This window comes from Schistocerca nitens, chromosome 2 (assembly GCF_023898315.1).
Source record: "Schistocerca nitens isolate TAMUIC-IGC-003100 chromosome 2, iqSchNite1.1, whole genome shotgun sequence".
Classification (NCBI taxonomy): domain Eukaryota; kingdom Metazoa; phylum Arthropoda; class Insecta; order Orthoptera; family Acrididae; genus Schistocerca; species Schistocerca nitens.
Window position 1 is genome coordinate 434,262,544 of NC_064615.1, and position 13,370 is coordinate 434,275,913.

General features: G+C 40.1%; 1 protein-coding gene across 1 annotated transcript in view; it reads left to right on the plus strand.

Moving 5' to 3' along the window:
* Nucleotides 1-13,370, plus strand: part of LOC126236303 (uncharacterized) — a 451,155-nt gene that overhangs the window by 50,657 nt on the left and 387,128 nt on the right. The window contains exons 3-4 of the mRNA XM_049945503.1: nucleotides 8,664-9,052; nucleotides 11,430-11,550. Of these exons, the coding sequence (XP_049801460.1) occupies nucleotides 8,664-9,052; nucleotides 11,430-11,550 (510 nt within the window). The remainder of the gene's footprint in view (nucleotides 1-8,663; nucleotides 9,053-11,429; nucleotides 11,551-13,370) is intronic.

Consider the following 13,370-nt stretch of genomic DNA (forward strand, 5'->3'; position numbering starts at 1 on the left):
GGACACTTTTTTCGTGTCTAGCGACATTCGATGACCGTCACTTTCCTAGCGTCGACAATGAGGTCACTCATATTACAGACGTTATTCTTACAGCTGCGGAACGTTCAATACCTTGCACCTCCGAATTGCCCCGGCACCCCCCAGTTCATTGGTGGTACGAGGCAGGCCGTGACGCAACACGTGAGCGGCGACGTGCTCTTCGCATTTTCAGACACCATCCTACTTTGGCCAACTGTATCCGCTATAAGCAGTTCCTGGCGCGATGCCGTTGCGTCATCCGTGATAGCAAGAAGGCAAGCTGGGACTTCTTTACTAGCTCATTTAACACCTTCACTCCCTCCTCGGAAGTTTGGAGTCAGATTTGACGGTTATCTGGCGCGCCTAGTTTCTCCCCGGTCTCTGGGCTCACTGTCGCGCATGATACATTAGTGGACTCCGTCGCAATTTCTAACTCATTGGCTCAACACTTTGCTGAGATTTCGAGCTCTTCAAATTACCCGCCAGCGTTTCTCCTGAAGAAACGTGCAGTGGAAGTGCAACCTCTTGCTTTCTCCTCTCAAAATCGCGAAAGCTATAATACTGTTTTCTCCATGCGGGAACTCCAACATGCACTCTCTTCTTCTCGCTCCTCCGCCCCAGGACCGGATGGTATCCACATCCAAATGCTGCTGCATTTATCATACCATAGTCTGCGTTACCTCCTTCGCCTTCATAATCGAATTTGGACCGACAGTACTTTTCCCAGACGATGGCGGGAAGCTATCGTCGTTCCTGTTCTGAAACCTGGAAAGGACAAACATCTCCCCTCTAGCTATTGCCCCATTTCCCTCACGAGTAGTGTATGTAAGGTTTTGGAGCATATGGTGAATTGCCGTTTAGCTTGGTGGCTGGAGTCCCGCAGTCTTTTAACACCTGCCCAATGCGGTTTCCGAAAGCATCGTTCTGCAGTTGACCATCTTGTTGCTCTCTCCACTTATATCATGAACAATTTTCTCTGGAACCGCCAAACAATAGCAATATTTTTTGATCTGGAGAGAGCGTACGATACCTGTTGGAGGACAGGCATGCATCCTCCGCACACTGTTCTCTTGGGGCTTTCACGGTCGGTTGCCCCTTTTTCTTCGCAAATTTATGGCAGAGCGCACATTTAGAGTGCGGGTGCACACTACTCTCTCCCTTACTTTCTCCCAAGAAAACGGGGTACCCCAGGGCTCCGTGCTAAGTGTTGTTCTGTTTGCCATTGCCATAAATCCAATTATGGATTGTCTCCTTCCTGATGTCTTGGGCTCCCTCTTTGTGGACGATTTTGCGATCTACTACAGCTCTCAATGGACCAGCCTTCTTGAACGATGTCTTCCAGGCTATCTCGATCGCCTCCACTCTTGGAGCATCAAAACAGGCTTCCGCTTTTCTCCCAGTAAGATCATTTGTGTTAATTTTTGGCGTCATACGGAGTGTCTTCCACCTTCCTTACATCTAGGACCTGTCAACCTTCCGTTTTCGGATGTCGCTAAATTCTTGGGTCTTATGTTTGACAGAAAACTGTGCTGGTCCTGCCACGTTTCCTATCTTTCGGCTCGCTGTCTGCGATCCCTCAACACCCTCCGTGTCCTGAATGGTACCTCCTGGGGAGCAGACCGAGTGGTCCTTCTCCGCCTCTATCGCACCTTAGTGCGCTTGAAATTGGACTATGGAAGCGTAGTTTGCTCCTCTGCTCGGGCGTCTGTTCTTCGGCGTCTCGACTCTATCCACCACCGTGGATTACGTTTAGTGTCTGGAGCTTTTTACACCAGCCCTGTGGAAAGCCTTTATGCTAGGACTGCTGAACCTCCGCCGTCCAGTCGGCGAGCTGTCCTTCTGAGTTGTTATGCTAGCCATCTGTCTTCCATGCCTGCTAATCTGGCCCATGACATTTTTTTCCATGCCTCCTTGGATTTAGGGTATGCAGGCCGCCCTTCCTCCCTACTACCACCGGGAGTCCGCTTCCGTCAACTGCTCCATTCTCTTTGCTTCCGCTTTCCTAAAACTTTCTTGACAGCTTGGGGTACAGCACCGCTTTGGCTCCGTCCCTGGACCTGCCTGCTCCGTGACCTTTGTCAGTTTCCAAGGATGGTACCCCTTCACTTGTTTATCGTCAGGCATTTTCTGCTCTATGTGCATAAATGAAGGAAGCCACATTTATTTACACTGATGGCTCAAAAACATCGATTGGTGTAGGGAGTGCCTATATTGTTGGCGACACCCCAAATCTATTTCAGCTTCCTGACCAGTGTTCGGTTTATACTGCGGAGCTTTACGCTGTTCTCCAGGCTGTCCAATACATCCGTTGCCATCAGCGGATACAGTATGTTATCTGTTCAGATTCTCTCAGCTCTCTCCTCAGTCTCCAAGCTCTATACCCTGTCCACCCTCTGGTCCACCGGATTCAGGACTGCCTACGCTTGCTCCACTTGGGGGGCGTCTCTGTGGCGTTCCTCTGGATCCCAGGACACGTTGGTATCTGTGGAAATGAGGCGGCCGATATAGCGGCCAAGGCTACAGTCTCTCTTCTTTGGCCAGCTATTCGCATGATTCCCTTTGCTGATCTACGGAGTGTTTTATGTCATCGTGTTGTTCTTTTATGGCACGCACATTGGTCGACACTTCCCAATAATAAATTGCGGGACGTGAAAGCTCTTCCCTGTGCTTGGACCTCTTCCTCCCGAACGCATTGTCGGGAGGGGGAAATTTTAACTAGACACCGGATAGGGCACTGTCTTTTTAGCCATCGACATCTTTTAAGTGGCGATCCTCCCCCACTCTGTCCCCACTGCTCTCAGCTGTGGACGGTAAGACACCTTTTAATTGAGTGCCCCTATTTTACTCCGTTACGTACCTGTCTACAGCTGTCGCCTGATATATCTTCCATTTTAGCAGATGACATGCGCTCAGCCGATCGCGTTCTCGAGTTTATTAGTGCCAGTGAGATGACGTCAGTCATTTGAAGCTCTTTTTGGGGACAACCAACCCTCTTCTATAGTGATTTTTTAAGCTTTCCTTCTGTTTTTAGTTTCTTCAATTTTTTGAGTTTCGTTCCCATTGCTGCTGGTTTCCAGTTTCATTTTCTACCTTTTCCTGTCACAGACCGGGCGCTAATGACCGTAGCAGTTTTGCGCCCCAAAAAAAATATCTCATTGAAAAATATTCTAAATCTACACCCATACTTTACAAATCACTGTGAAGTGCATAGCAGAGGGTACTTCAATTGTACTAACAAGGGCAACTCCTCATAGCACCCCCCTTAGATTTAGTGGCCAGGTGGCCCGTTGGATAGTCTGTCAAAAAATAAACACACATTAAACATGAAAACAGGAAGAATGTGTACTAAACTGTGAAAAAAAGAAGAAAAATAGAAACAGTGAAAATTACAAGTTTAATATGTGTAATATCGAGCATCATTAACAAGACTCGGGGTGTGGTTATATGGTTATGGTGTTAGACTGCAAACGAGGAGATCCAGTTTCAAATCTAGCTTATGCTCAACATTTTTTTTTCACAAAATTGTGAACTGTCCATCTGATCATTGACATTTTGGTTTCCTGTATTCAAATTTCTGTATATATCATGGAGTAATGTCTGTTTGCAACAGCAAAGGCATACATACATACATACCTCTATTTCTTCTGCGTAGGTACCATACGTTATGTCTTTTGTGTTCCATTTTAGAAGTTTTGACTCTTGAATTCCACCATTGTAACATACTTCACACTCGTTTATTTGTTATTTTCAATTCTGTGAGAGGTCTTTGCAGCATCCCACCTGCTGTCACTATCCATCACAGAATATGAGCCATGTGGTAAGAATATGGTAAGAATATATTACCGTCACAAGTAAATGTCATAAGTAGTGAGGGCAGGTGAGATGCCGCATAGACCTCTCACAGAAATGAAAACATCAAATAAACGGGTGTGAACTATGTTACAATGATGGAATTCAAAATGTCTAAAATGGAATGCAAGAGGCGTAACCTGTGGTACCCAAGTAGAAGAAATAGGAGGTAAGTACGTCTGGAGGTCCCTTCATTACACATCTCTTATACAAATGGACATTATGCCACGAGACACACACAAAATTGAATACAGTGAACAGGCACATCAATGACTGGACAGACAGTTCATAGTTTTGTGAAAAAAGTGTTGGGCACGAGGCAGATTTGAACCCAGGTCTCCCCCTTTACAGTTTAACACCATGACCACATGACCATGACCCGAGTCTCGTTAATGTCACTCGATATTGCACATATTAAATTTCTAATGTTTACTGTTTCTTTTTCTTTCTTTTTTCCACAGTTCAGTACACCTTCTTCCTGTTTTCATGTTTGATCTATGTTCTGTATTTGATGGGCTGTCCAGTGGGCCAACTTACTACTAAATCTGAGGGGGGTGCAATGCAGAGTTTCCCTTGTAAGTATTAAGATTTCTTCCCATTCCACTCTCATATGGAACACAGGAAGAATGACTGCTTAAATGCCTCTGTGCATTTTGCAGTCCCTATGGGAGTGATACGTAGGGGACTGTAGTATATTCCTAGATTCCTTACTTAATACTGCTTTGTGAACCTTTGTAAGCAGGCTTTCACAGAACAGTTGATATCTCTTCTTTAAGTTTTTTCAGTGTGTCCATGGCGCTACCCTTTCTGCTATAACTGCTTTATGTCTTGTTACTCCTTGAGCAATATTCTAGGCTGGGTAGCATGAGAGTTTTGTAAGCAACCTCCTTTGTAGACTCATTGCATTTTTTCAGTATGCTTCCAGTGAACCAGAGTCTACCCTTGGTTCAGATCATTTCATTTCACATCCCAGCAGATTGTTATGTCTAGGTATTTGTTTTAGTTGACTAATTGCAGTTGTGACTTGTTGATAATATATAGTCAGAGGATGCTATGTACTTTCTTCATTTTGTGGAGGGCACAGGTTTATGAACATTTAAAAAGAATGTAGCCAATCTTTACACCACTTTGAATTCACACACACACACACACACACACACACACACACACACACACACACACACACACACACACACACACACTATGAACATTTAAAAAGAATGTAGCCAATCTTTACACCACTTTGAATTCACACACACACACACACACACACACACACACACACACACAAAACTCCATTATAGGGAACTGTAATATCTGCAAAAAATCTGGGGTTACTACTAATATTGTCTACTAGGTCATTAATATAATCAATATAGAACATGAAAAGATTCTGAGCACAGTTTCTTGGAGCACATCTGAACTTACTCCTACATGTGTCAATGACCTTCCATCTGAAATAGTATGCTGTCCTCACTGCCAATAAATCCCCATTTCAGTCAAAAAATTTTGTTTGATGTTTCAAGTGATGAAACTAATATTACTGAGCATTGATGTGATACTGAATTAAATGATTTTCAGCAGTTAAGAAATATTGAATCCATCTTATCACCTCGATTGGTGGTTTGAGGTGTTGTGTAAGAAAAGTAAGAGTTAGATTTCACATGACTGATGTTTTTGGAATCCATGCTGGTTTGTGTGGATGGGATAATACTGTTCAAGATATTATGGTTGATGGGTGATATTTTCATGTATCATCTTGTAGATGAGTGTGATCTGCTTTCTTCCAACTCCTAAGTTTAGGTTTTTTCATGGTAGGGGTTGATCTAAGGTTTAATGTATTTTAAAGAAAGGCTAACTCAGTCACAAATTTTGTATAGAATCTGAAAGGGGTTCCATTGAGGCTCTGGGACCTTGTTCTGTTTTGGTGATTTATGATGTTTATCATTCCTACCGAGATAAATATTTATATCACACATATTTGTAGTAATGCAAGAAATGACCTGTGGGAATACACCAGAAAGTTCCTCTGCAAAGAAGTATTTGAAAATGGAGTTAAGTGGTTCTACCTTCACTTTACTACCCTCAGTTAAAAGTTTCTGTGTCATGCATGAGTGTCTGGACACTGACCTCGGTACCACTGACAGTTTTTGCTTATGACCAGGATTTCTTTGGGTTTTGTGGAAGATCTTTCAATAAATTCAATTATGGTAGCCACTGTGAAGGCTTCACACATTGCTAATTCGACAGCCAAACACATTTCATTTAGCACCTCTCTGCCTGTAGCCCTATGCTTCATTTCACATCTATTGTGCAACAGTCACTGTTTTTTTAGAAGGTTGTTTACAGTCACTGTATACCATGGCTAGGCCCCTTCCATTATAAAGTTTGCTGGGTCAGGTGCTGGAACAGTTGTATCATTTGAAAGCATTTGTATCGTGGTATGTTTATAGAGTCTTATAAAACCATGTAATTTTCACTAGACTGTAGAAAAGAGAACATTTAAAGTAGAGAAAATGGTAAATGAGAAAATTTGAATACAGCAATTTGTTGGTGGATGCACTGTGAACTGAATCAAGAAGATAATATTCAGTGAGGTAGTGATCAATGTCCAGGGAAATGGCGTAAATTTCAGCAGATAAACATGACCTAATAAATGGTATTAAGGTGTTGAGAAAATTGAAGCTTCAGCCAGGCAGTTATTGAAAAAGTCTCAAAGTGCCCCACAAAAAGTTTAGAGTAAAAAGGAACCAATCTCATCTTTTTAACTATATCTGTGATGTGATATAGGTTCAGTCCTCACATGTTAACAAGTTACTGAAAGGTTTGTTTTTTTGTTAAGCTGTTCATGAAAATAGATCACGAGGTGAGTAGATGGAAAAGAAATGCGGACAGATAAAATGGTTCAATAAAATCTTTTGGGATTATTAACATCATCAATTCATTGATTGCCCATGATGTTTCAGGAAGCTTATTCTCACCTTCCATCCTCTGCCACAGTGCCAGCATGTCAAAGTCCATGTCATTAAATAGACTTACTTGTGACAGTAGGCATTTAAAGCTCGTAATGGGTACTGCATAACAAGGTAATGGCCACAGTGCTTCACTGTTTTCGTGCTTGGCCTAATACCAGATATGTCTAATATCAGCTAATGCCCACAGCAGTACAGCATTATGGTTAATCTTTCTTACTGCTTTCATTGTTGATTGCCAAGCTGCACGGAGGGTAAATTTCTTGCCCCGATTACTGAAATGTGGTGACTTTTATATTTCACATTATTTGTTAAGTTTTGAAAGGACAGGAATCTGCAGTCACTTAAACCAACTATTTGACCACGGTGTACTTCCTTTCAGTCTCCAAGCAGGGACAAAGTGGTCTTCACTCACCTTCATATCAGACACTGCCCAATGACACATGCTTAAGGCATGAAGATCCACAGGATTGCAGTGTCTCACTCACAGTGCACCATGTTTTGAAATTGTGTTTTTGCATGCTGATAGGGGGAAAACCTTTGATTTACCAAGGGACTTCCTGCAATTTTAGGCGGTGATGAAACAATAGCAAGTAAATTGTTGACATTTTGTATTACATTAGGACTTCTGCCAAATTTAATTAGACAAAGGTTTTAATGTTGCTGGCTCGTCCTATTAATTTTGCAATCAACCAGCCATCTTAATGCCATCCACTGTTTTATTTATGGTATTAATGTGTAACAATGGTATCAATAGATCTTCTGGGTATTGGACGTGAGATTTTTTATTACCGTTGCTGTAGTTATGTGCCCTGTACTTTTTGTTTTAACAAGATAACTACTGAAACCAAAGGGCACTGATGACCATGTGGCTTAACACCCAACAATTTTTAATTCATCCATCCATCCATCCATCCATCCATGAATTTCTTAGCCCAGACAGGAGTTATATAATTTATAATCAAGTGCTGTATATGTGGCATTATTGTTTCCATGTCTTGTCTTATTGATTTTTCACAGTAATTGCAAATTACATCCCTAACACAAGCACATTTTTGATGGTCATCTGTTAAGTGCCCTTATTGGAAACTGTTATTGTTGTTACTTTTTTCAGCTGGAAAATATCTGGACAGGTAAGATAGGAAAATGAAGTTTGAGACAAATTCTATGGTTGCCCACGTACATCACGCATAAGGACCACAAAGATTTTTTACAAACCTAACTTGCATCATACTGGTTTTTCAAGTACATATAAATTTGAAGAAATCCAGAACATGTAATAGATATTTAGTATAAGTGAGTGTATCCAGACCTATTCATCATGAATGTTGAGTTGCCTAGTTCAGACCCTGGTTATGCTCTTGATTTTATGCTGTCAGAAATGAGACACTAAGTACTTCCGTAGGCCTGTTAACCAAGTTGTTTTTTTATATCTTTATGGTAAGAATGGATACATGGATTATAAATATTTACGTGTAATTGTTTTTCTGAAAGAGACAGACACAATCATTGGTCAGATGATACTGTCATCTTGATTGTATGCTGCTAACTATCATCTAGTGTGGAGAAATGTTCTCATTTTTGAAAAATAAAATTGTTTTTTTTCCCAATTTGTTATTATACAATTTTAAGAATGAACTGTACTGGATTTTAATTCTTATACGCTTAGCCATTATTGAACTTGCTTTATCCTTGTCCTTAGTGCTGCGGAAAGAAACAATTGAGCACTGCAATAGTAATGACTGCAGAGTATAAAAAATTAAAAGTTTTTATAGCATATCTTTCTACAATAATGCATATAGAATCATTACTTTTTATGTGCAGGCTGTGATGGAACACTTGTCATTGTACCAGCACTGGCTTTGGTGGACAGTGCTAAAGCCAAAGATCACCAGTGGTCTACGACAGAAGTGACAGTTTTTCCTTCAGTCACCTCTCCCCCTGCTGCTTCATTGTCTGCTAGCAGCTTGGCTAGCTCTGTCAATGGAAGTCCACTCACTACTCGCCGTAGTTCAGCAGCTCGACCCACAGCAGTTGAGTGGTGGCAGAGCATTCTGGGTTGCCATCATACAGCTATTGTAGGAACAGAAACTGGAACCATATTTTTTGTGAATCTCTCGACAGGTGTCCAAGTGGGCACAACCTATGTGAGAGATGCTATAACTGAACTACACATGTGCCAAGACAACAGTCTCGATGTGATATTCTTACTGGTAAGTGGGTATTTCTTATATGCTTCCATATGTGTAGATTATAAACATGCAGGGAAGTGTGACAGGACTGCTGCTGTTCTCTATGTACATCAGTGATTTGGTGGACAGGGTGGGCAGCAATCTGCAGTTGTTTGCTAATGATGCCATGGTGTATGGTAAAGTGTTACAGTTGAGTGCCTGTAAAAAGATACAAGATGATTTAGACAAAATTTCCAGTTGGTGTGACGAATGGCAGCTAGCCCTAAATGTCGAAAAATGTAAGTTAATGCAGATGAGTAGGAAGAACAAACCTGTAATGATCAGATACAGTATTACTAGTGTCTTGCTTGACACAATCAAGTCATTTAAATAGCTGGGCGTAACATTGCAAAGCGATATGAGTTGATATGAGCTTGTGAAAACTACGACAGGCAAGGCAAATGGTTGACTTCGGTTTATTGGGAGAATTTTAGGAAAGAGTGGTTCACTTGTAAAGGAGACCACATACAAGACACTGGTGCGACCTATTGTTGAGTACTGCTCGAGTTTTGGGATCCGTACCAAGTCGGATTGAAGGAAGACATTGAAGCAATTCAGAGGTGGGTGGTTAGATCTGTTAACGGTAGGTTCAAGCAACACATAAGCGTCATGGAGATGCATCAGTAATTCAAATGGGAATCCCTGAAGGGAAGGTGACATTCTTTTCGAGAAACACTATTGAGAAAATTTAGAGAACTGCCATTTGAAGCTGACTGCTGAAAGATTCTACTGCTGCCCACGTACATCATGCGTAAAGACCGCAAAGATAACATGAGAAATTAGGGCTCATGTGGAGGTGTTCAGACAGACATTTTTCTCTCACTCTATTTGCGAGTGGAACTGCAGGGGAAATTACAAGTAGTGGTACAGGGTACTCTCCACCATGTACCATATGGTGGCTTGTGCAGTATCTGTTTGGATGTAGATATTTAATGAAGTGGTTTTATTGTAATTTTTCAAATGTGATTGTTTTGTGGATTTACCCTGTAATGTTGAGTAGTCACACTACTGATATAATTCTTTTATCCTTCTTGGGTTTTCAATAACCAGCAATTTTATTGTCATCTGCATCTCTCTAATATTGGTCTACTTATGAAAACACTATTGACCACAAAAAGTGTTACACCATTAAGAATTCCTATTCTCCTGCCATTAACAGCAACAATAAATAAATAATTAGTGTACATTTTTTATGTTATAGGCCTGTAATAATTATTTTCCAAAACTAATAGATGTAGTAAACACATTCACAAATTACACCCAAATTAAGGGAGCAATCTATGCATTTTTGTGGTATTTTCGTAGTACACTCCTTCAATTTGGAAAGTGATCACAGCAAAATGCTGGTGGATCATATGATTTCATACATTGTCAGTTGGTAAAATATCTAACAAATGAGCTTACAGTGACAAAATCAACAACTACTTTACCATACAGAAAACATGAATATGCTGTTAAATGTTTGATCATATGTGGTACATTGGCATGTAGCACTAGTAGTATATGGAACGAATGATGTTATTTAGGCATATAGGCACATCCTAATTTACAATGATGTCACACAGTAGTAGAAGATATTGTGTTGATTGCGACCTTCTAGCATCAGTTTGGACGGTTGTACATGATGAGCAGTAGCTGACAGAGAATGTATGCAGTCTTGACTACGATGACTGATTTGACATTCTAAATGACAATATCTTCTACATGATAGTTTTGCTTAACCAAAGTCGTAACCCTCCTTTCACCCAAGTACATAACTTTTTTGTCAATATTAATGCAGCAACATATCCACACAATTTTAAGCCTTTTTCATCACACAAGCAAACTGTGTGTGGTATTGCAGTATTGCACGCCCATCTATCAAGCTTATTGCCAACATAATATATATGTGATGATCAGTTATCAGATATACATGAACATCTTCAAGAATTCAGTTAGAAGTAAATTATAGACTCAAGCTAATAGAAAACAGAAATGAAAAGCCTGGAAACTGGCCTGTCATCTGTGTACTTCAGAACCATTATTAGCTTTGGAAAAAAACTCTTCTTGGTGTAGTGGGGTAGTTTGAAATTTTAAGCATTTATCCATAACATTATTAGTCATAAGTTACTTATGTGCTTTTGATTTCTAATAATGATGTAGGATCTGTCGTGGTTGGTGTATACAAGTATTCAAGTTTACTCTACACTTTTTGACAGTTCTTAACACTAAAATTTTATTTCTCTGTATGCGGTCCAAGCATATTCTTATGAACCATTCTTTGCTTTAAAACAGTTTGTTTGCATTTCCAAATAATAGTTTCATTAGAAGATTGGAGCCCTCAGGCCATGTTGGTGAAGAGCCATTGTTGTTTTTCCAGATCACTTGTATTAATCACAGTCAATGGAAGCTGCTGCTGGAACAGCGCACCACGGGATACACTTGGCCCGTTGACAGTGCCAGTCATGCCAAGCCATACAGCACCAGCAGTCAGTCTCAGTGTATGTTGAATTTGTTTGTATACTGTCATATTTTTTAATATATAAAACTGAAATTCCATAATTTCCATTACTGGGCACACACATCTTTTTCTACATCTCCAAGGTAAGTCACCAACACATTCTAGCTTCACACTTTGATCCATCTTTTATATGGCTTCCCAAAACAATATCAATTGCATATTCTAAGAAGATGCTTAGTGCAATAGTTAATGGGAGTAGCTGTAATGATTGAAACCGAATGGCCTCAATTGACAGTGACAGCTTTCTCAGTGCTGCCAACATAATCTACCTTAGCTAGCAGACAACACTGTGTTCAGTTTGTCAGTGTACACATAAACAAAACTATATTATTAAGAACAGCAACATTATTGAGTCAGGCCTTAGTGCCCGGAGATGACTGTGACGTGTGTGTGAACTGTGCATGTGTGCATATATGTGTGTTTCTTTTGTCTATGTTTGATGAATGACAAAGTCTGACAGCTGAATAATAAGTAACAGTCTTTTCCATTGTGTCAGTGTGCCATTCATTGCCTCATCAATGTGGTGAGTAGCAGTCTGTCCTTTTCATATTTATTTTCCATTGTTTAAACTGTACTGTTACAATTAATAATGGAAAGTGATGACCTTTATTTATGATAATGGTCACAGAGCCAAGTTAACAGGGAAGCAATATGTCTATAACTATCTCAGCGTACTAGCAAAACAGTATTGAAACTAAGGTTGGTAGCAAGTGGAAAAAAAGAATATAAGTCCAATGTTTTAGACAGACAGACAGACAGACACACACACACACACACACACACTATTTTTCAACTTCTATTGAAACCAGTCACTGCCCCAAGAGTTTTCTTACAGTTTACAGTTAGTATCTGGTCATCATCCAATCTTTCTAAGTGGTTTACTTGTTTATGCATGTGCGTGCATGCACGTGTGTGTGTGTGTGTGTGTGTGTGTGTGTGTGTGTGTGTGTGTGTGTGTGTGTGTGTGTGTGTGTGTGAGCAGGGGTTTGTGTTTGAGTTTGTGAACCAGTGCATTAACGCATACAGCCTGCTAAAATTAGTTAATAATATTTTGTCTGTTTTCACTGACAATAAAGACATACTCAGAATAGCGGTGCCAAGTGAAATAAATTTTATTCTGTTTAAGAAGTGTTTTATGTCAGCTAAATTATTGTATTTTATGGACTATAAGATGCTGCAGACTATAAGACACATCTTAATTTTAAAGCAAGTTTTTTTTTAATAGAATAACATTTTTACTATTTTTGTTATTAGATTGCAAAGCTAGACTAAAAAAAAAGCTTAGTTTATAAAACTGAACTGACTTTTAAAATCCCTGAAAATCATCACCTTTTAATTTTGGCCACATTGCATTCAGTCCTCTATTTTCACATGTAGTCTTCCTCATTTATTTCAGTTCTTCTTTACTAGCTTGCCAATCGCGAATGGTTATTTCTGTTGATGGAGGGCTGAAATGGTGCTCAGCTGCTCTGTTTCCATGTTCTTCTGCATATGCTAATACTTTCAATTTATAATTAACATCACATTGATACTTTTTTTTTTACCATTATGTATTTAGCTACTAACAAAATATTGTACTGTTACCGATAACACAAATCACTTTCAGTTCAAGTTCACTGGTACTGTAGACTGCAATAACGCATCATATGTTAGACAGTGTTGTGGATTCGTGATGGCAGTACAGGAAGGAAACAGTGCTAGTAAGCTTGTGAATCACCGCAATGCATCTTTGTTGCATTGGTGTGCTGCTACTGCTAGTTGAATCCATTGTTGCCAGGTAGAGATGGATTGGCCATTTTT